The following is a 23,864-nucleotide window of genomic DNA, read 5'->3' on the forward strand; positions in this document are numbered from 1 at the left end:
TTCCTCCAGAGCTCCGGGGCCCTCATCACTGTGCCCAGTGGCTGTTATTTCTGCCAGCCTTACCTCCACGAATGCTTCTTCCTATCATGGCACCAGTGGCAGCCAAGCCCTATGATGCCCTCCAGGGATGCTGGACTCCTGGTCTTCACGGCTGTGTCGTTCCCTCCCACGCTGGATAGGGCCGAGCCGTGTGACCGACAGCATGTTGCCTCAGTGACGATGCGTGGCTTCCGGGGTGAGGGGATCAAGGGCCCCAAAGCTTCTGCCTTGCTCTCCTTTAGGTGGCTCGCTCCGAGAAAGCCAGCTGCCATGTCATTGGGACACTCGGGCGGCCCCGTAGAGAGGCCCATGTGGAAAGGTGCACACGCCTGCTCCCCACGACCAGCCACCCTGTGAGTGGGCGGCCTTGGAAGTGGGTCCTGCAGCCCAGCCACGCCTTCAGATGACCGCAACCTGACGGACAGCTCGACCACAACCTCACATGCAACCCCAAGGCGGGGCCCGGATGAGCTGCTCCTCGGTCCGATCAGCACTAGTAAACACCTCAGTGCCCTGTGGGACTCCCTTCTCCTGTCTCCTCCTTGTGTGTGGCCTTGGTGGGACTGGCTCTCACCAGGGCTCCCTCTTTCCTGGGCCAGCGGGTGGGGCCTGACCCTGGACAGGACGTGGTTGGGCTGCTCCTAGAAACTACTTGATAATACACACATATTATATACACACACGGTTACATATGAAACACATATGTACACACAAACAATATATGCACACACATATATGTACATATACACACGGACACACATACATGTACGTGTGGACACACACATTTTCCCTTTTCGCCAGAGTCAGCTATTGTTGGTACACACCTGACTTGGTCCAACCACCTCACTGCGGTCACCCACCACACCCTCCCCTGAAGGCCCCAGGTGCCTGGGACACACACCCTGTGCGCCCCACTGTGTGTTAGATAAATAACCTGGCGATAGGAAGGATGTAAGAGCCACTTACTGTAATTTTGATTTGTGTTTTGTTTGCCCTCTTGGAGGAGAATTTAAAAGCCTGAGAATTCGTCATGCTTGATCCTCTGAATTTCTCTCTCCCTCCCCCACCTTCCCCGAGGAAAGAAGCTGCAGCTCACCTGCCATAGGAAGTTCCTGTTGCCGGCCAGGGGCAGGTGTCTGCATGTCTGCAGGTGGCCTGGTGGTCTGGGCTCTTAGAGGGAATAGCACCAGCTCAGCTGCACTGAGTGTATCTTTGTTGCTGACAGTGCCCTAGAGGTGACAGGCTCTTCCCGAGAGAGATGGCTGTGTGGCCCGTCTCAGGAGCCAGGGTATAGCCATGAGGCCTCCCAGCAGAAATCCTGGAGCCAGCTTGGTGCAGACCCAGTGGAGCTGCCCGTCTCCGGGGGCCTTTTGGCTTCTGTGGGGTGTGACCTGTAGTCATTCAGCAGTGAGCAGTGTACACTGACACCGGCTGCTGCTGGAACCCCGACCTGTCCCGATGGACTGCTCTGTGTGACATCCCAGGACTCTGGGGCTGTGGGGAGGGTCTGGTGACTGACGTGGAACCTTCTGCCATCCAGCATGGCAGGGGCCCCACCTCAGGCTTATAGTAATCTGACTTAGGAAAATGTGCCATTTCTTTGATACCCACATTTGTGGAATGAGGCTCAAAGCTACTAGAATGTCAGCGCCACGTGGCCAGAATTTTTCTTTTCATTTTGTTCATTCTTGCATTAGAGAGCCGAGTACATTGCCTGACACTCAGTAGGTATTCAGTAAGCATTAATGTTTAAAGTCACAAGTAGAAAATAATTTACTGGGTCCCCACTAAGTGCTAGAGGCTCTAAAGAAACCTTCCCCAGATTCAGTCTTCTTTTCACAATAACCCTAGAAGCTCAGCATTCCCGTCCACATCGTATTTCTCCTCCCTCCCTCCTCCCTCCCTCCCTCCTCCCCTCCCCCACTCTGTCCTTCCCTTCCTAATCCCATTCCAGCTGTCCTAATGCGTTTTATACACGTTCTTATGAGCAATGCACTGTTTACATGTAGCTTTAGTTTCTGCGAAGGTTAGTGGCTCACATCTCATCCTGTTTTCCTTCCTTTTCACCCACGTTTTGCCATCTACATTCCCAGGTGGAGACGGCCTGCAGTACCCAGCTACCTGTCCCCACGGGAACATCCTCACATCTCTCTCCTGTGACAGGACTTGGGACTGTTTCCCCAGGAGTGGAACTGCTAGTCTGTGATGTGTGTGTAACCACCAGGAAAGGCTGCAGCGGCCTCACTACCTACCAGCAAGCCTTCAGGCTTCCTTCATTTCCATATCTGGGCCACAGTGGCATTCCCCAGCTTGCTAATATTTTCCAGTCTAATTAGGTATAGTGATACCTCATTGTTGTTTTAAATTGCATTTCTTGCCTCCGTTTTGGGGAAGGATTCAAGCTTCAGAGAAGTGACGTGCCCAGAGGCGCTCAGCTGGTGTGTGAGTAGCTGGGCTTTGCCCACCCACTCTGGGCTCAGGCTGGAGTCGGCTGGGACCCAGCTGCCCCTGGCTTGGGCTGAGTGTTCTGCCAGCACCCGGGTCAGACTTGTGTGGGTGCAGTCTTCTGCTGTGATCGAGCCCCATCTGGTGGCGCTGAGAGGGAACTGCCGCTGTGAAGGGATGGAGAAGGGAGCGGAGAAGGGAGGGGAAGGGAGCGAAGCGGAGGGGAGGAAACACGAACTGCCTTGCTTTTGAGGCTCCTGTTGTTTTTTTATTGTTTTAAATCAAATTTAATAATTTTTGAGATATAATTGACATGTAACATTAGATTCTTGTGTAAACCATAAAGCTTTTTTCTTGTGATTAGAATTTTCGAGACCCACTCTCCTAGCAACCCCCAAATATACAGCACCCCACTATCAACTACAGTCACCATGCTGCACACTGCATCCCCAGAACTTCTCTACCTTGTAACTGGGAGGTGGTATCCCTGGCCACCTTCACTCTGCTGGTGGAGGGAACCTGAACTTTCATTTTTTTTTAGATTTTTATTGGGGAAGGGGAACAGGACTTTATTGGGGAACAGTGTGTACTTCCAGGACTTTTTTCCAAGTCAAGTTGTTGTCCTTTTCATCTTAGCTGTGGAGAGCACAGCTCAGCTCCAGGTCCAGTTGCCAGTTGCTAGTTGCAGGGGGCGCAGCCCAGCATCCCTTGCGGGACTCGAGGAATCGAACTGGCAACCTTGTGGTTGAGAGCCCGTGTTCCAACCAACTGAGCCATCCCGGAGGCAGCTCAGCTCAAGGAGCTGTGTTCAATCTTAGTTGCAGGGGGCGCTGCCCACCATCCCTTGTGGGACTCGAGGAATTGAACTGGCAACCTTGTGGTTGAGAGCCCACTGGCCCATGTGGGAATTGAACCAGCGGCCCCCGGAGCTAGGAGCAAGGAGCTCCAACTGCCTGAGTCACCGGGCCGGCCCTGAAACGCTCATTTTTGAGGCTATTGTTTTTAGCAAACAAAACCAGAACTGTTGCAAAAACATTTAGTATACTTTCGTTAAAATGTACTTTTAATTAAAGTACAGTATACCTGCCTAAAAGGCATAAACCCCAAGTGTACATACAGTTCCGTGAATTTCCACAAGTGCACACCGGGCTAAGCAGCACGCCAGGTGAGTGGTACCGCCTGAATTGATAATTTGCATTTCCTGGGGACTAATGAAATTCCTCGTGTGTATTGGTCACTCGACTAACCTCTTTTGTGATGTTTGCCCATTTTTCTACTGAGTTACCTGCCTTTTGAAAAATTGAGTTATAGGAGTTAAAAATATGTCATCTGGTTATAAGCCCATACATGTCTCCTCCCACTTGGGTCACTTGCCTTTTCACTCTTTGTGATGTCTTTTGATAAGCGGAAGTTCTCACTTTTAATATAACATAATTTATTAACATTTTATTATTGGGGCTTTTTGTGTTGTTTAGAGTCTGTTTTTGCTCACCCAAGGTCCTAGAGGTTGCTGTCTGTTTCTTTTAAAGCTCTCACAAGCTGTATCTGTCTGGAATTGCTCTTTGCATATGGTGGGAGGCGGAGGGTCACTATTTTTTCCATATGGATATTTAACTGACCAGCCTGATGTATTGAAAAGATCATCTTTTCCCCACTGCACACGTGCCCCTTTGTCATAAGCAGGGGACGATACTTGTGTGGATCTGCTCCTGGCATAATGTTTGTCTCTGTATCTGGTGGTGATAACTCCGTGAGAAAATGCGGTGTAACTGGACTAGACACAAGGTCATTTCCGAGTGTGTAAAATCCTGGAGTAGGGTTGTTGTAGGTGGTGCTGTCTGCCCGTGGACCTGGCTGGGGGTTGCTGCTGCTTGTCCCCTTCTCAATGCTCTCTGTTCGTCTGGGGTGGGGTGAGGGGTGGGGAGGCTCATGGTGGGCTCACGTGGTCACAACATCAGGAAGCTGAATGGAGGCTCCTTTGCCTGGAAGGTCCACCCATGAAAGCCCTGGACTCCCCCCCAACCCCGAGAGTACCCAGGAGGCCCCAGCTGTGAGATGGGGCAGTTGCTTCCTGTATTTATGTCCCCTCCCTTCTCCAGTCTAGCTGGACCCAGGGAAGCCTGCAACCAGCTGCGCAGGAGCCTCTGGGATGTGAGCGGTGGGGTTCGCACAGCAATTTCCCCTTGAGGGTCTGGGAAAACCAAGCAGTCCCTTGAGGACCTGGCATTCAGCTCAGCTGGGGCTGGGGCTGACCTCCTGCTAAAATTACTCCACTGTGTGGAAAGGGGTTGCCTATTGACGAGCAAGTCCAGGAGCCAGGGCCTTGGGGACTCAGGGAAAAATCTCCCTGGCTGAGGATTCGAGCAGTGTGATGGGTCTGCCTCCTGGGGCCACCAGCCTGGGGCCCAAGCTCTGGCACCTCCAGTGGGCAGAGATGGGCAGCCGGGTGTGGCTGGGGGGGGGCTGGGTCAGGGAGGTGTCAGGAGTGGGGTACCAGCACCGTCATGAACTCAGGGGGCCCCTGGGGACCGCTCTGCCCCCTCTCTGGGTCTCCAAGTGCTCACCATTGGTCTCTCTGAGTTATGCCGACACCCTACCGCCTGGTACCTGGGGATGGCACCTTGTTTGGAAACAGGGTCTTTACAGATATAATCAGGTTATGATGAGGTCATTTGGGTGGACCCTAATTTCAGCTGGTTGGTGTCCTTACAGGAAGAACAGGGACACACAGAGAAGACAGTTATGTGAAGACGGAGGCAGAGATTGGAGTGGTGCTGCCACCTGCCGAGGACACTGGAGCCACCAGAAGCTGGAACAGGTGAGGAAGGATCCACTCTCGAGGTTTCAGAGGGCCTTCAGTTGCCCTGCTGGACTTGTGGCCTCCACACCTGTGGAATCAATGGCTGCTCTTTCCAGCCAGGCAGTCTGTGGTACTTCTTACAGCAACCCTGGGCAACTCGTACAGCCCATCTCTGGGCTTGCCCCTCCAACCTGTCCTTCACCACGTCACTTTCCTGCTTGACATGTGTCAGTAGCTCCTCCAGACTGCTGGCAAAGCACCATGGGTGCTGATGGCATCTCCCATTCAACCAGCCCCGGTGGAATCTTGGCTCCTGCCTTCCTCTCTCTCTCTTATTCCTCCCCATCTCATGTTAGGCACCCAGCAGTCACTCAGGCCAAAGGACGTCCTCTTCCTCATGCCTATTTCCAATCCAGTGACAGATTTTATCAGTTCTACCTCCAAAATGTGTTCTCAATTTGCTCCCACCACCACCAAAATTTTAAGCCTCTAACTTCTTTCTTGCATGATAGTCTCCTGTGGTAGATTGAGTGAAAATGGCCCCAATCCTCTACTGCCCCTGCATCCAGGCCCTTTGCCACGTGACTTTGCAGCTCCTTCCTTCTACAGGTGGGTCTACTCCACTCTTGAATCTGAGCTGACCTCGGGATTTGCTTTGGCCACTAAGGACTACAATGAGGTGATAGTATGCCAACCCTGAGCGTAGGCTTCGCACACTCCTTGGAACCCTGCCCCCAGCATGAGCACAGTCCAAGCCAGCCTGTTAGAGGATGAGATACAGGGAGCAGAGACCAGCCATCTCAGCCAAGGCCGTCCTGGACCAGCCAACCCTCAGCTCACTCACCAGCTAACCTGCTAACACATGAACCCAGCTAAGCCTGGCCCAGGTCAGAAGAACTGTTTAATTGACCTGTGGCCTATGAGAAATTCAGTTTAAACTATGTTGGGGGATAATTTGTTACACAGCCATAGCTAACCGATACGCCTCCCTGACTAGTTGCAAGGCTGTCCCTTCCGCCTGACAGTATTTCTTCCAGAGCGGTCTCTCCTCTACTTGCCACCCTCCAGGGGTTTCCTGTTGCAATTTGAATGAATTCCAGACAACAATCTATCAAGCCTGATTCCTGACTCTCCTTCCTCACTCGGCTTCAGCCACAGTGACTGGCCTCTGTCCCGTGAACATGCGTTTGCTGCCCCCAGTGCCGGCGCTGCCCCCCGGAAGCGGCACACTCACTTCCTCCTCCTCACCCCACAGGGTAGGCCTTCACTGACACCCTCGCCGAAGTCCCTCTCCCCGACCCTCTGCGCCGTCCTTTTCTTAGATGCTGAAATTGTTTTTGTTGAGGGGCATATTATGTTTCCCCAACGTAAGCTCCATGAAAGCAAGAATAATGTCTGTTTTGTTCACAGCTGTATCCGCAGTAGTTATGACAGTTCCCGTACATAAGTGCTCAATAAATACTTGCTAAGGGAATGAATAACCACCACAGGGGGAGAAAAACCCCACGGAGGCACAGCTGACACGCCCTCTGTAAGCACATCATCTCCTGCACTGTCCAGGGTCAGTCTGCACTCCAGGTGACGGCACTACCTGCGGGCTCCCCAGCATCACGCCTTGCCCCTGGCCTCTGAGTCTTTGCACATATGGTCCCTCAGCCCGCCCTCCCGTCCCACACAAAAATACTGACTATTTATTATTCTTACATGTTTTACATTACAAGTCTTGACCCCCAAGCTTTGCTACCTCCCCGACTCCCCGCCCATGGTGGGGTTCTCCCCCCCCCCCAGCTCTCCCAAGACACTTCCCAACACGCATCACACTGTGTTGTCATGTCTGTCTTCAGGATGGTTCGACTAGGTCTCCTCAACTACTGTGTCTCTGGCACCGCCACAGGACCTGCTGGGGCTCAATAAATATGTGATGGATGAGGAAATGGCTATGGTCAGATGCAAATGGACTGGGCAGTCTGAAGATCTGCTCTCTCCCGGATCCAAACCTGTGAAATGTTGTGGATCCAAACCTGTGAAAGGTCGGGAGGTGTGCCCCGGGCAGAATAGCAGGAGCTGGGTTGGGGGGCATGGACGTAATTACTGGAGTGTCGGAAGCACAAGTATTGTGCTGCCCACCAGCCTGAACACTCCACCACGTGAAGAGAGGTCCAGATTAGAGGAGGGAACACTGGCCCCTCCCCTGCTCCTCTGTGACAGCAGAAGGGCCGGCTTCCCTCTCCCTGGACACCTCTTTGCATCTGGCCTCCTAGTGAGTCTCAGGAAAAGCTGATATACACTTCCTGCCCTGCAGGAAAGGAGCTGGGGGTCTTGGTGGACCACAAGGGGAATACAGCAAGTCTGCCGTATAATACCATTGGTGTGGGGAAAGGAAACGAACGAGCGCATGAAATCCATATGTCACCTTGGAGTCAGTCCTCACAACCAGAAAGAAATTCGGTCTTTGGCCCCTCACTAGAAAGCTGGGCTGGATCCATTCTTTGTCATTACGTTTTAAAGAGGGATGTGGTCGATATACCAGAGACATAATGAAACTGAATTGTATGACAGAAAACTCAGAAAAAAACGGAAAGGCTGCATTGTATCTGTTCATTTGTTCCTCATTCCTCATCCTCCTTGAATAGGAATATTAGACAAAGACTGACTATCTCCCCTTCCACAGTGGCTCGAATGAGAGAAAATGGGCTCAAATTGCAGTGAGAGAGAGGCAGGTTAGACCGGCAGCAGGACTTCCCGAAGGCGAGGACACTTGATGCAGGATGGGGGGTGGCGGGGCCTCGTCCTGACCACTGAGTCGGCAGCACACAGTGAATGAATGCCTTTCCAGATAGTTTTCAGTTTTGAGTTTGCATGAGATAACGCCGACAAACTGCCTGACAGTGGGTGATGCTTCCCCTTTTGGAAGAGCTCGTTCTCCGGAAGGAGCAGGTATTTACTGGAGAGAGGGAGTATCATGCAGTCACTTGTAGCTGCTTCCTTGAGGCTCTGGCCATCGGTCTAAGCATCGGAGGGGTGCCGTGCTCCAGTCTCGAACCTGCCCGCCCCTCAAGGGCCCTGCCATCCCTTATTGGTGAATAATGTGGGCTGGGGTGGGTGGGAGGGGGCTCTGGGAGCCTCCATAACCTTACTCTGCCTCCCAAGGCAGTGACTCAGTGGACAGAGCCCCTCACTTCTGAGGGTCACTTTGGAGCCTGGAGGTGAGGCGTGGAAATGTAAAAAGCTGGTGGGGAAACCCTGGCCCTTTTAGTTTCTGGAGGCAGAAAGTAACACCTGGCCAGTGAGCGTGCGGCTGCACGGCCATGGTTCTGGCCCCTTGGGGCTGCACTCGCTTCGGGGGCCACAGGGACCACTTGCTTCTAGGGTCCCCCATGGAGACACAGGGTTTGTCAGCAGCAGCTGCTCCTCGGTTTGACTCAACAACGACATGCCCAGCTCTGAGGAGCTTTCTGGGAAAGCGGGGCTGGGAAGGCAGCGCCTCGTCCGCCCCCGAGGACTATGGGAGCAGGTCGCACTGTTACTGAGCTTCTATGCGTCCACGTCTGTGCTTCATGCTTCGCGTGCAAGCCCTCATGTCCTCTTCACAGCATCCCTGCTTGACAGGTACTATTATTAGCCCCATTTCACAGATGAGAACACAAAGGCACAGAGAGGGGAAAGTAACGCGTTAAGTCACACCGCTAGCAAGTGGGACAGTTGGGATTCGAACTTACTTGAAATGCTTGTAGGAACTACAAGGGCCTGGGCTTGTGACCTCAGTTGGCAGTTGCCCCAGGAGGGGACTGTCTCTGAACAGTCCTACAGATGTACCAGAGTCTCCAGCACGTGAGGAGGCAGAGTGAGGACCCATTTGAGGATACAGCTGGCATCCCAGTCCTGCCGCTTCCCATCTGACTCTGAGCACGTTCCTTGACCTCTGTGCCTTCTTTTCAAATGAGTAATCCTCATTTCCATGTATTGACAGAGATTCCCCCCTCTCACTCCCTCGATCGGCTCCCCACCCGACACTAGAGGGCCAGCTACCCACAGAGCCATGTCACGTGTGTGTTCTCAGCCAGCCCCCTCCCTCCTGAAGTCCGTCTTGGGACTCTGGGCCGCCCTTTCTTGCTGCTGCTAAGACTTCCCTCCCCCAAATCCCCTTCTAAGGGGTGTTCCTTTGGTGGGGAGACAGCCCAGTCACTCCTGAGGTGGTTGTGACTCGATGGGGACAAAGGCTACATCAGCACCACGAGCCATGCAGTTTGGCCTTGTTTTCTAATCACTACTGTCTAAAGGGGCTGCACCTGAAGGCCAGGTGGTGTGCCAGAGGCTGGCCTCTGGCGGCCGAGGGTGTGACCACCACCCTGAGGTGGCCAGGGGCAGGGCAAGTTAGAGGGCTATGGTGGGGTTTTGGGCAAACACCTTTTTAGCATCTATCTCCCCTTCGACCATGTGGGGGTGGATGTCCACGTCTAGTCCCGCGTCTCTGCAGAGCTTGAGCAAGGTCCGGATATTGTTCTGGGACAGCCTCAGGTATCTGCACACCAAGGACAAAGAAGTCAGCGAGCGTGAAGTCACTGCAGCTTTGAACTCGACTGGAAAGAGCTTAGCAACGTGGCACCTCCAGAAGGAACAGGCTCCAGACATTTCTGGAGCTGACAGGGATCTTATAAGAGGGTGGGACATGCCACAGAGTTGGTGGGAGTTTTTACTGGTGTAACCCTTTTGGAAATCAATTTGGCAACATATATACAAAGCAGCCCTTGCCCCAAATAAAGGTTCTTTATCTTGGACTCAGTAATCCACTCAAGCCCTCAACTGATCTCAAGAAATCAATGGAAAGAGAAGTTACATAAACGAAAGTGTTCATTTTGGGGTTATCAGCAACAGGAAAACAGGAAATTCTATCAACAGAGAAATGGTTAAGGAAATAATAGAACATCCATTCCCAGGACTGTTCTGCTGGCACTAAGATGGCATTAGGAAGAAGAAGGTGCAACATGGCTGTGACATTATGCCAAGTGGCAAGAAAAAACCAGGCAATTGGTGGATGTTCCTCTCATCGCTGCCACGTGTGCGTCACCTGAAAAATGCCCTAAGACAGTGGAAACAAAGGCTGAGCAAAGCCACAGGAGCAGGGGTGAGCATTTTCTTTTAATAATATTCAAACAAAAAATTAGGCCACTGATTTGAAGTATTAGCCTAAAGCCCTACAACTCTGAAGAATGAAACTGATCCCAACTGCACTGTGAGATCTAGAGAGAGTCTGCCATCATTGCATCCTAAGAGCTTTTTATTCCACCACCACCTTTGATCTTGCCCCCAGCTTTAGTTAAGGACATACGTGGGGCCCCTACTCAGGCTGGTTCTTACTTTGCAACAGGTGATGGGGGAGGAGCTGCATATTGATAGAACCTGGGTTTCTACCCACTAGGAACGGCCTCGCTTCTCTTTCAAGACCCGCCCAGGGCTTACCTGTCTTACAGCCACTTGCCACTCAGACCCCACTCGCCAGTCCCCACGCCCGGACTATCTTTCCCTGACGGCTCCAGCCACAGTCTGCCCCTTCCCTCCCCTCCCTGGCTGGCCCCACCCTGGAGGGTCTTACATGAGTGCGAGTGGGCACTCACTAGGATCCCATTCCAGAAACTTTCGTCCTTTTGTCGGATGTTTTTCTAATGGCTTGTTAGATATCATCTCTCCAAATATTCTTTCCCCTTCCTTGCAGGGTAGGGGCCTGTCCAAATCTCTTTTCTCCCCACCATGGAGCCCAGGTAGGCTGTCTGTTGGTCAGAGTCAATTAGAATCACCCTGTCGACCCAGTAATCCCACTTCCGGGTATTTATCTGAAGAAACCCAAAACGCTACTTCGAGGGGATGTGTGCGTCTGTATGTTCACAGTACATAACTAGTAGTATCGTAATAACTGTGGTGTCAGACGGGTACTGGATTTATCAGGGTGATCACTTCGTAAGTTATATAAATGTCGAATCACTGTGCTGTACACCTGAAACTAATATAATATTGTATGTCAAGTGTAATTAAAAAATGTTTTAAATCCTTGGAAAAAAAGAAAAACCACTCTGTCAATCTGAAAGCCACAGCCAAAGTCATTCAGCCATAAAGTGGCAAGAGCAAGAAGCCCCCTTTAGCCAGGGAGGCTGCCTGCTCACCTTTCAGCCAGTCAGCCAGCAGAGCAGGACTGTGTGATGGGGCCGCTGGATGCCCGGCCTCTTAAACCTACTGCTGTTTACGAGGACTCCTGCAGCCTTGTGCTGTCCCAATTCCTCCTCTACTGAAGTTTCTGAACCTTGTCAGTCACATCTTTATAGTAAAGGACAACATTGGGATGGGCAGGGATACTTGAATTTTCGAATGGAAACCAAACTGTCTGGTGTGGCTGAAAACCAGTGGGTCCTGATAATAAAGAACAAGCGAGAAGGGGGACCCCTTTGTAAGAGCGGTGAACACCAAGTGGTTCCACGCTTAGTTCGTGATCCCTTCGAGAGTCTAAAAACCCAAGCATACAGCAGGTAGCCACTGGGGAAGGTGGCTCCTAGCACAGCAACTCAACACCAGTGGAAAGGCTCTGAGGGGGCATTTCCTGTTAAACAGGAAGGCCACACAAAAAGCTCATTCTTTCCTTTTTGATTCATATTCAGCGTTTCCATTGTGAAACCAATGGAAATATTGGAAACGTTGCATGAGCGTCCAAAGGTGTGGCCTCCTCAAAACGGCAGCACCTAAACGTCATGTCCATCCGGGAGATGGTCCACCAGCAGGTGAAGCTTCTTCCCTGGAGCAGCCCTTTGGGACTCAAAGTCAGAGCCCAGTCACTCTGCGGCCACCCTCCCTGACCTCGAGGCTCAGCCCAGGCATCTGGACCAGAGATAGAGTGAGCAAAGCCTGTTCCCCCAGGACACCCCAGCTCCGCACACACAGGGCTGCTCACCGGCAGCTGAGCACCTCCTCCGGCTTCAGCATTTTCACCATTTCTATCTTGGGCTCGGTGCCCTTTTCCATGAGGCTCTTCATCTTGCGCTCGTAAGAGTCAGGCGTCTTGCCGACCCAGTCTTTGAGGAGGGTCGACCTCCGTCCGGCAAAGAAAGTATCCGGTAACATGGGATCTACCATGCTCTGTCGACGGAATGACGTTGACCGTCGAATGGGCTCTACACTGATGCCATCCTTGATTTCTAAGTCTGAAATTGGACAGATGTCACTGGGCATTAGACCTTGGTAGAGGTCAGGTAGGCAAGAGGGGGATGGGCCTGAAAGACTGCGTGGGCTTCAAACAATACCTGTTCTGACACAAGAGGTCTTTCCAGGGCATCGGCAGGTTCTCCTTCTTAGGATTTGTTTAATCCTTATCTTTTCCTCCCTCCTTTCTCCCTGACTCCCCAATTCCCTTCTTTTCCCTCCTTCCCTTTATCCCCTTCTCTCAATCAGACGGAGTTCACCTGAAAGGGACTTTAGCCTAGGGGGTTAAGGGAAGATATCAGAGGAGAGCAACGTTGAGCTGGGTTTTTAAAGGACAAATAGTTTAGTAGATAAAAAAGGGAGAAAAGTATTGCAGGCAGCAGGCACAGCATGTGCAGGCAAAAGGAGCAGCATACACACAGGCCCCTGGTGGCCAGCTCCAGACACCCGAGCGCACCACACAGCAACCTCCACAAATGACACACCCAAAGGGCACACTGGGCAGGCACCAAAGTCCTGATAAAGCAAATACTGCTCCGTAGGTCGGCCCCTACACCACAGCTCCTCCACTGTAGTCACAGCCAATCAGCCTGCGGGTCAATCCCTCCCATTGACGTGCAAACAGCAACAAATCCTTAAATACAACAGGAGGACACATAAAACCCACACAAGGGACACACCTGGAGCACTCAGCTCAGGTGACCAGGGAGACTATGTCACTCAGCCCCACATGACACCTACTACATAAGGTCACTCTACTAAGACTGGGAGACATAGCAGATCTACCTCATACATAGAAACAAACACAGGGAGGCAGACAAAATGGAGAGACAAAGAAACATGTCCCAAATGAAAGAACAGAACAAAGCTCCAGAAAAAGAACTAAACAAAATGGGAATAAGCAACTTATCAGATGCAGGGTTCTAAACACTGGTTATAAGGATGCACAATGATCTCAGTGAGAACTTCAACAAAGAGATAGGAAACATAAAAACGGAAATAGAAAACATTAAAAAAAAAGCCAGAAATGAAGAATACAGTAACTGAAATGAAGAATACATTAAAGGGAGTCACTAGTAGATAAGATGAAGCAGAGGATTGAATCAGCGATTTGGAAGATAAGGTAGCAGAAAACAATCAGAACAGCAAAAAGGAAAAAGAATTCAAAAAAATGAGGAGAGTTTAAGGGGCCTCTGGGACAACATCAAGCGTGCCAGCAGATTAGGCATTGCAAAGTAAAGATTAGTGAACTTGAAGACACAGCAACAGGAAATATTAAAAATGAAACACAGAAAGAAAAGACTGGGGAAAAAAACAGAGCATCGTGGGACTTCAAATATGTGTATTGTAGTACCTGAAAGATAGGGAAGAGAATGGAGGACTGAAAAAAATATTTAAAGAAATAATGGCCAAAATGTTTCCAATTTGATAAAAACTGTAAGCCAAGAATCTCAACAAACCCAAGAAACATGAAGCAAATGACATCAACGTGCATTCTAACCAAATCGCATGAAAGAAAATCTTCAAAGAAGCCAGAGGAAAAAGATACATTACAGAGGAACATAAATAAAGATGGCGGCCACTTCTCGCTGGAAATGATGGAAGCTAGAAGACAGGCGAGCACAGCGTCCACAACGGGCGGGTTGCTGTGGACGCTGCTGCCCTAAGACCTGTGTGAGCCTTCTTTTCTTTCTTTTCTGTCCTGTGATGGAGGACAATACTGGCGTCTGGGACCAAGGGGCTTCTCTTACCAGACTTCCCAGGGCCATGCTTGAGGTAGTTCCCGGGCACCATGCTCAGGCGTCCTCCCTTTGGCTCTACTCCATAGAGCCTTCGGTACTTGACAGCGTCCCCATCCCTCCTGGTTGTTGGCATTGAGACCTTGGAAGGAAGCAGGAGAGATGTTACCAGGGCAACAGATTCTGGCTTGGACTCCTCCATGCCCAAAATGAGCGATTTCAAGAGTTTGCTGAAAAGTGGGCAAAGGGACCAGAGGAAAGACCCATTCTGGGGCCTGGGACAGGTTGGTGGGCAGGAATGGCATGTGGGTGCCTGTCTGCCAACTCCTTACTGTTGTGACTCCATACCTCAGGGAGACCATGAGGGGCCATGGGAACCACAGCCTCGGGGGCAGTGAGGTCTGGGTGTTCTCATCTTTCCGATAGCATTCCTGAATGACTTGGGGAGGGAAGGGGGAGGAAGAAGACATAACCCTTTCCCACAGGAGCACAAGTCTTCCACTGGGGTGGGACAGTGTGTTGGGTGGGAGCGGATGGGTGGGTGGCGGGGCATTCATTTGCGTGTCATGGGAGGCAGGAGTGGATTTTAGAGCCTTAAATAAGAAGAGTTTTAAAGTAGCCAGACACTGTAGGAGCAGAGTGAGTACCCTTCAATATGTGGAGCCGAGTGGGGATGGGGGACAGGAGGGGATGATACCTGCTCAGAGAATAACACATGGCGTTTCCCACTCTGCCGTTTCTGGGTGTTTTGGGCTTTCTTTTCTTCCTTCCCAGTTGCTTTAGGGGGTACCGCCACCTTGGCTTTATGTTTCTGAAAGGGCAGGGAGGGAAGCACCGTGATGCCCTCGGTGGGCACAGACCACCCTCTGCCCTCACAAAGGGGAAGCTCCTTGGTGAGTGGGCTGCACCCTCCCCTCTACCCCGAGCTTTAGATCCCATCTGGCACTCCTGTCCCCTCACTGTCCCTCTGCCTCCGGACATGCCCTGGTGTCCACGTCACCCTGCCCCCAGGTCTGGTTGTCCCTCTTCACTTCAGAATCCATCACTAGCTCCCTATCACCCTCCATGTAACAGCCCCAGTCCCTGGCCTGATAAAAATTCCTTCTGGTCCCCAAATGGCCTTTCTAGCTGCGACTTCCCTGCCATGGCCTCCCGTCAGAGCCACAGGAAGGTCACCCTGTCTTCAAGTTCAGCAGGACTTTCCCTCTGTTCCCAGAACCCCTCCTGCCCATCCCACCCCCACCTGGTCCTGTCTTCCCAGAACTGTCATCCCGTCTTTCTCATTTCCCAGGTGCTCCTTGCAGCCGTCAAGGGCAGAGCACACGTGTCTTGAGTGAGCTTCCTTGTGCACGTGCCTGGCTGTCCACTCCCACTGGGCAGGCAGGAAGGACGGACGGGTGCATTAGGGAGCACCAGGGTCTAGCGAGGGGGCCTGCAGAAGGGCATCCAGGCCAACCCATAAGCCACAAGGGGTGGGGTGGGTGCTAAAGCATCACGGGGAAAGCCTCATTGACTGGGTCTCGTCTTGGGGTGTGCCACTCGTGGTTGTGGGAGATGGTGGCTGAGACTAGCCTCTGGGTCAGACAGCTTGGCTTGGAGTCCTTCCTATGGCTCAGTGGCTGAGCAGCCTTGGGCAAGTGACTGCTCTCTCTGGCTTAGTTTCCTTATCTGATGATGGGGATAATAGGCTCTACCTCCTAGGGTGATTGTGAGAGAGCGATGAATTACCACGTGGAAGCACCAAGCCTTCCACTTATGTTCGTGATATTACGTGGGCAGAGGAGTGTTCTGATAAGCCGGTTGGGTGTGTGGAAGGAAGCTGTCCCCGGGCATGCTTAAGGCCATCTGTGGAGGGAGTGCTGGTTAACCCTGGGGTTTGTTTGGCTTAGTAGGGAGAGGAGCGTACAAGTGGGGGCCAGGGCTGAATCTTCAGGTTGAGTGGAGAGCAGCTAAGGCCAGTTCCTCCAGAGGTAGGTCTCTTCACACGTTCCCCCACAGCCCTCAGCCTCTCCTCACAAGTCATTGGAGTAGATCCCCACCCCCATTTTTGGGAGAGCTGAGTGAAACTGATGTGGCAACGCCACAGACATGAGGATACTGCAATAGCCACTGAGTCAGTGGCCCCTATAGGCACGATTTTGGATCTTCGGGGTCTTTTTTGATGCCAAATGGGTCACAGCCCTCTGGGTAGCACCTGTCTGTGTGGGAGGGTAGGAGCCTCACTAGTAAGTGACAATTAGCGGACGCAGCCAGCCTAATCAGGGGACAGCCTCCCCTACTTCCTCCAGTGCTTTCCTACCCGGTCACCCCCGGGCCCAAGAACTCTGCCTTTTTCTCTCTGGAGTCCAGTGCAATCTCTCCCCTGGTGCAACAGCCTTGAACGAAGCCTGCTTTGCCACGTTTCTTTGACAGTACACACCTGCATAGCTTCCTTCTGCTTCCTCTGCCTCCGCTCCATCCATTCCAGCACGCGTAAGAGGTCGGACATCCGCCTCTCGTCAGCCGTCCTCCACATGGACTTCCTTTCTGTGGGCATTACATTCTTTGGGTCCTCTGAGTTGTCTGACATCGTGGTGGAGATGGGGTGGCGCCCTGGGGAAGAAGGTGGCAGGCTCTCACTTGGTTGAGCCCTCTGTCTCTGGCCCAGATGACTTAGATGGCAGCGAGTGGCCCCTGGCTGTGAACATACAGGGCAGTCAGGCCAGCAGCTGGGATACTGGTCCTAAAAGGTGGGGAGGTGTAATGGGTGATTGTGAGGTCACTGTCAGGCTGCCCCATGGGGTCAGAGTGCAGCGGACACTGGCTCCCCCTCATGGCCACTGCCCCTTTAAGCACTGCCCCCAGCCCTCGGACTCCGCCACAGCCTCCTTCCTGGTCTCTCCACGTCCACGTCCATAAAGCTCTTATTGAAACAAAGGTCAGCCTACATCGTCCCTTTCTCAGAAACCCTCCCTCAGTGGCTCCCTGTAGCCTATAACAAAATACTAAGTTCCTCAGTCTGGCATGTGGGCTTTCATTCGTAATTAGAATAAAGTTTTTTTATAGCCTCAATTACTTTTATATTCATTGACTAGATAGTTATCAGATGCCTGCTATGTGCCAGGCATGGTGGTGGGGATACAATGCAAGAGAAAAACATAGTCAAACCTCCTAAAACATACGGGCTAGTGGGAAAGACAAAACAGCAGTCCAATAATGACTCTATGAATCCATAACGGCAAACGCAGAGGAGTGCACTGAAGGGAAGGAATGCAATTCTATGAAAGCCTGTGACAAAAGAACTAGACTTGGGTGGAGTGGTGGGTGGGTCACACAAGCAAAAGAGTTGGAGGCCTCGACAGGGCTCTGGACCAGAGGGACAAGCAGTACAAAGGCCCTGTGGCAGGATGGAAGCACGCATGCTTGAGGAACAACGGACGGCCAGGGAGGCTGTGAGAAGTGAAGCTGGACAGGTAGGCAGAGGCCGGAGCAGACACGACCTTGGAGTCACCTGTTGGCTCAGACTGGGAAGGAAAGGGAAGCAAACGGAAAACAATAATGGGATTCAAACAGAGGGGAGGAAGTGACATGATCAGGCTTCCTGTTTGGTTTTAGTAAACTTTTATCGAAGGAAACTATATAGTATACAGAATTGTGTCAGAATCACAAGTGAAGACATCTGTGCAAACAGTACCCCCGAATTGTCCCTTCTGGGCTCTGCTGGTCACTGCCTCCCTCCAAGGGTAAACACTATCCTAACCTCCGATTTGATAGATTTGGATTTTTTGTTTGCTTGAGTTTTACATAAATGGAATTATACACACGTCGTCTTTTATATCTGGCTTTACTCATTTTACAATATATTTGCAGAATTTTAGCAATAAATTCTTTTAGTTTGTGTACGTGGGAATGCCTTTATTTCACCTTAATTCTGAAGGAAGATTAGCTGGGTAATAGAATTCTTGGTTAACACTTTTCCCAGCACTTTGAACACGTCATGTCACCGCCTTCTGCCTCCTTTGCTGTGACTCGTGTTGCTGTGGACGGACAGCTTCCTCCCTGAACAAATCCGTCACAAATCCCTCCTGGGACAAACATCGCAGCAGATCTTTGGCAGTCAACCTGTGTGACTGCCAAGGAAGAGTCGAGACTGCAAGAGCACTGAGGCGTCTGGGTGTCAGAGCTGGGAATGCTCTTGGAGACTCCCACTGCTCACTCATTTCACAGACGGGGAGGAGACCAAAGCCCACAGAGCCCCAAACACCTGCCAAGGTCAACGGAAAACAGTGGGGGACCCAGAAACTCCATGAATAATGATGAGGCCTGGAATCTATACTTCCCCCTAAGACTTTTCATATCTGTTGCATTACATTGGGGGTCTCAAGTTCAAGGGCGAGGCAGGTAACATCAAGGAGGGGGCTGGTTGGGTGTAAGGCAGTACCAGCGTGTGGCGCGAGCTGGCGAGGGGCACTCAGCTTCAGCCATCATGGCCATATGCGAAGGTCAGCCCTGTGTGGCCAGATCTTTTGTTTTCAAGAAAAGCCACAAATCCAGATGTTTAGGTGAGATTAGCTGGAAACAAATTTAAAAAGAAATGTAATTGGACAAAGCCCACGTGGCCCCGCTCAGGCCTGAGGACTCCCATGGCAGGCCTTCACCGCAGCTGGGCGGTCCCTCAGACCAAATGACAGAAGACCGGCTGAGGCAGAAAGAGGGGGAGGTGACCGGCTCAAGTCCACGAGGCTGGGAATAAGTACAGGCAGGACAGGAACCCAGTTCTCCTGACTCCCAGCCATGACAGCACCGTGGGGTTCCAAGAGAGAAGAGTCTGAGAAAAGGGGCTCAAGCAGCAGCTGCCTGCCTATCAAGGGTCGAGAAAGGTTTGAACATACCTGCACGCGACCCAGCTCAGGCAAAATCCCCGGGGCTTTTCCCCTCGGTGATGCATGGTTCCTATAGAGATGGGCAATCTGCCTTTTTTACTGTGTCCTCCTTTCTGGCATTTTAATACCCAGTATCACTACAATTCTCAAGGGCCATTTAAAATATATATAATCTTATTAGCGAGAACAGCTTCCCTGCGGCGGGTCCGAGAACAACCATCGGTCCCCAGTCTCGGCAGGGCGTCCGATGTGGGTGATTTGGACTCTCAGAGCGCTACATCTGCCCTAGTTTTCCAGGACACTCCGAGCAAATGTCTCAATTAGGCCAGAGGATGGATGTGCTGTGGACGGGCTGTGATTTACATATTCAGAGCCCTGCCGTCTCCTTCGTCCTACAAATGTCCTTCCTTTGCTCTTCGTGCCCCAAGGAGGAGACTGGCTTCCCGGGACACAGGCCTGGAGCTGGAGGCTCTGAGGGTGATGGAAAACACAGAGGAGCAGCATGGAGCTGGGCGGCTGGGCTGATGAGGGCACCAGAGGGCTGGACGAGGCCCCTGGCTTTTGCATCCTCGTAGGCTGTGGCTGCGTGACTTTGCCCTTGCTCTGCCTCTAGTCCTGAGTTTCAACTTGTCAGTGACTAGGACTGCAGAGGGGTTGCAAACTGGGCCGAGTGATATTTGGCCCACAGATGTATTTTATTCAGCCTGCAAAGTGTTTCAGAAAGCAGGATATTTCATTTAAGAAAAAAATCAGAGTTCAGATCTGTTTAATAAATAAATCATCGGGTGTGACTGGGCTAGACTTCCCCCTTGAGACAGAGGTGTATGTGCCATCTGCCGCCAGGGCCCCACCCTGGCCCCCTTCACTCACCTATGTGACCTGCTTGTTCCCGGAAGACATTTGAGTTCGTAATCCTTGGACTAGGCAATAATTCCGACCACTTTACAAAAGTGTAAGGACAAAGTTACTGCCTCCTCTCTTTGAACTGGAGAGGTTCTTATGCCATTTTGCAGGTTTGGAGGCAACGGTTCAGACATGTGGTCTCCCAGGCGCTCCTGTTTGGGGCCCGTGCCGTGGGCTGCACTCACATCCATCTGACCCCAAGCCCACCCTCCTCCCAGGCCCTGACGGAGGTTGGCTCTGTCCAGGTCTTGCTGTAAATAAAGCCCTGACCCGCAGCCGCTCTGCCAGTGGGGGGAAAGAAGCGCAGGGCTGAGGGGTTGGGAAGGAGCGGGAAGTTCCCTGACACACTGTGGTAGCAGGAGACTTGCATGATGAGGGGTTTACAGAGAGGCTGGACAGAGCAATGGGCAGCGTGCAGCGCTGGGCGGCAGAGTGACTGACTGGGTCCATGCCCTTCTCTGTGGTTTCCTGATACCTGACCACAGGGACGCTGATTCTCCATAGACCTCAGGTTCTTCACCTGTAAATGACTCTTATATCAGCCCTGCTTCACTCACGGAGGTGTTGGGAGGGGAGGTGTTGGCTGTCACGAGACAGCCAAGGGCTTTACGAAGTTGCAGAAGCTTGGGGCACATGGGAATGCACCAGCTGTGAGTCCTTGGGCAGGTTACTTAACCTCTCTGGTGTAACTTTTCTCTTCTGTAAAATAAAACCAGTAATAGTTCTTACTCTAAGTAATTGTGAACATTTAATGAGCTATCTGGATAAAGTGCCAGGCACACAGTAGGTGCTTAATAAATGGTAGCCATGGGTACACATCATGGACGAACACGTGGGCCTGTGTAGGAATGCTGCTCTCCCAGAATGATGGCCCTGCGAGGGCCAAACCGGGGGCCCAAGGCAGGGGGACAGCACAGAAATGAATTTAGCCAGTCCAGGCCGATGGCCGGACATGACAATCAGTGAGGAGGGGCTTTGGGGTTTGGCTTCGGCTCTTGGAGGGCTTGTCCTGCTGCCCAGAAGGATGGCTCAGGGCTCATTCTGCTCCCCTCCCCGCCTCCCAGAAAAAGCCCAGCCTGGAGGCCTGGCCCAGTGGGTGGACGGGATGGCTTACCCCAGCTGCTGGGCGACTTGAGCTGGTGGGGCCAGTTTGGGGCTGACCACGAGAAGCTCATCCTGCTCCCTCCCCATGAATGTCCGGTACCAAGAGCCAGCCTCCCTCTGCTGTCCCAGCCCAAGCATTAGCATGGTAATTGGAAGAGAAATGCCCCCTCCCAGGGGAGTGGCAGGACCCTGTGGGCTGCAGGAAGGAGGGGACAGGCACCACACCAACAGGCCCCCTCTGTCTGCTAGAGCCCACCTCGGTCAGCTCCCCCTGCCTTCTCACGGTTGCACTTACTTCCTCCCTTTGCTCCCGCCCTCTAAGTGTCACTGGAGCCCACCAGCTCTCAGCAGCACTCAGGACACGGACACGACACTTCCCTTGTCCCCATGTCTATCGCAGGGCCTCTCACTGGGGAGGGTTCTGCCCCAGCAGCAGACATTTAGCAATGACTGGGGACAGTTTTGGTGGTGACCACTGGGGGACGGGTGCTACTGGCATCTAGTGGTGGGTCCACAGTGCTGCTAATCCTCCTACAGGGCCCAGGACAGCCCTCCCCACCCCCCACCCCGCCTACCCCCACTCCCATGAACTGTCCAGCCCCAACAGTGCTGAAGCTGGGAAGCCCTGTCCCATTGGAGAACACAGACCTGTGGCCAAATGGTTAAGATGAAATGGGTAAGGCTATCATAGAAGCAGGGCCCAAATGACGTGGAGATCCAGAGGTGGGAGGAAATGACTGAATCAGAGAGAAGCAAGGGAAGTCCCCATCTGGGCATGTGACAGTATTGCTGTGTCACCTCTGCCTCATGTAAGGAAGCCCCTGTATTCAAATGGCTCGTCCAGCATGCAGGTGCTCTTCCGATTTCAGGCCCCACCTGTTCCGGTAGTTCCACTTGGACACCTGGATCCAGCTATGCCTGAAGTCTCATCTCTGGTTACGTGGCACCTGTGGGTGTCTTTATACTTTACGCTTGTTTGAGTTACTTCCAATATAGCGATAGCATCACAGCACATCAGCACACTCACAGAGCTTGTGTGGACTTCTCCTCTCACCCCTGAACACTTGATGGCTCCCCAGCTGATAGCGGCCTTCTTTTCTCCCTCCTGGGGCTGGTGGCTTCCATCAGTCGCTGCAGCTGCCACTCCTGCGGCATCAAAATATCCCAGCATCATTTGCGTGACTGGAGTGTGCCATCAGCCCGGACTAGGGGAGCCACAATCAGATGTGGTTCGTGGAACAGCTGCCTGTGCAGGGCTGACAGTTAATTAAAAGCTCCGGGCACTCAGTGACTAACTAATCACAGCATGGTGGCAGTGGGCGATGACACGGGGACTTCTCTGCTGGAGTCAGCTGAGAAACTCCAAATGGGAGCCTTCCAGCAGGTGGGGCGGCAGGAGGTGTGGGTGGCCCAAGCAGTCTGCGGGGCTGACTGAATCCCAGCTGTCTCTCCTGTTCGAGGCTTCCAGGAGAAAGAGTGAAAGGGACCCGGGTGGGAGGGTGAAGACATGGGCATCCCTACGGGGCCGGAGAGGAAGGCTGTCAGCGTTTGGGAACCACTGAGGCAGGGGGTGTGAGGGGATGTCGCCCCCAGAACTGAGCAGAGTCCTGGGGTACCGCGGTGGGACGAGATGACACACCCCTCCTCACCTCAGGGCAGTGTGGCACAAAGTTAGGTGCATGATAGAGCCAGGCCACCGTCAGCCACGGCTCTGCCCGTGTTACCATGGACATGGTCTGTAACCTCTCTGCCTCAGTTTCCTTACCTGGACTAAGAGCTGTCTGGGACCGATAACCATACCTGCATCCCTGGTTGTGGCCAGGATTCATCCATGTAAAGGTTTTCTAACATAATAAGCAGGTGACAAATACCAACCGACACACTATCAGCTTACAAAGCAGAGGGCTACTTCCTCACAGGGAAGAAATGAAGGGCCATGTAGGTGAAGAGTGACTTTGGCCTCAATTTACCAGGCACTCCCCTTCCCCCAACTCCCTCAGCAGCAGCCTTGAGGCAGGACAGCTGGGGTGTCACTAAAAGCCAGGCTGGCACGCTTCACCCACTCTGCATTGAAGAGCTGCTGCAGGGTCTGCCTGCATGGGGTCCCTTGGGGCTGCGGCCCCTGAAACTGTACCTCTGCTGAGCTGCTGCCTTTACCACCTCTGTTCCGCTCCTCGCCCAGTTCCCTGTCTGGCTCCTGATTCGGATCCCGCCCATCAGGGTGACCCCACATGACTGTGAGTAGCTGTGACTTCCACACCTTTCATATTGGCCCCAGGTTACCCGACAGGAAAAGCTCACACTTCCTCACCTGGCTTTCCATGTCCCCCAGGACATGCTCCAGTTTATCCCTCAGGGTCTATCCCCCGCCCCCACCCCTGGTTGCTGCCTGGGGTCCCCGAAGCTGCTGCGCCCCTGGCTGACTCTGCTCCTGCCCTCTGGGTGCTTTCTGCCCCGTCGTCCTTCACCTCTGGAAGCAGAGATCTGTCCTACCTTCCAGTAGGGCTGCCCCCACGCCGCTGTCTCTCCCTCCTGTTGCAGTGATCTCAGCAGGCCCAGGGTGGCGTGGAGAGTCCCAGCTCATGGTGGTCCTGGGGGAGGGGGCCTTGTTGAGAGGCTGTTGCTGGAGCTGAGACCTAAGGGATGGACAAGAGACGTGAATCTTGTGACTCTGGGGGGAGGGAACAGTGACTGCAGAGGTGCTGAGAGGGGAGCGGCTGGGGTGCCTAGAGTGAGGGGAGAGTAACAGGAGACAGAGCGAGGAAGGGCACCAGTGGCTCATAGGTG

General features: G+C 52.6%; 1 protein-coding gene across 15 annotated transcripts in view; it reads right to left on the minus strand.

The window, feature by feature from the left end:
- Positions 1-7,848: 7,848 nt before the first annotated feature.
- Positions 7,849-23,864, minus strand: part of LG11H16orf78 (linkage group 11 C16orf78 homolog) — a 74,502-nt gene continuing 58,486 nt past the window's right edge. For 11 of the 15 annotated variants that reach the window (XM_074314941.1, XM_074314940.1, XM_074314938.1 and 8 more), the window contains 8 exons: positions 23,571-23,713; positions 22,105-22,223; positions 16,628-16,930; positions 14,906-15,019; positions 14,221-14,350; positions 12,222-12,471; positions 9,692-9,806; positions 7,849-8,882 (listed from right to left, as the gene is read on the minus strand). In XM_074314941.1, the coding sequence (XP_074171042.1) occupies positions 8,808-8,882; positions 9,692-9,806; positions 12,222-12,471; positions 14,221-14,350; positions 14,906-15,019; positions 16,628-16,930; positions 22,105-22,223; positions 23,571-23,661 (1,197 nt within the window). In that variant the 5' untranslated portion in view covers positions 23,662-23,713 and the 3' untranslated portion in view covers positions 7,849-8,807. Of the gene's footprint in view, positions 9,807-12,221; positions 12,472-14,220; positions 14,351-14,905; positions 15,020-16,627; positions 16,931-22,104; positions 22,224-23,570; positions 23,714-23,864 lie in introns of all 15 variants that reach the window. The other 4 variants (XM_074314932.1, XM_074314931.1, XM_074314943.1 and 1 more) reach the window with 4 other exon arrangements.

Source organism: Rhinolophus sinicus, linkage group LG11 (assembly GCF_036562045.2).
Source record: "Rhinolophus sinicus isolate RSC01 linkage group LG11, ASM3656204v1, whole genome shotgun sequence".
In the NCBI taxonomy this organism is placed as follows: Eukaryota; Metazoa; Chordata; class Mammalia; order Chiroptera; family Rhinolophidae; genus Rhinolophus; species Rhinolophus sinicus.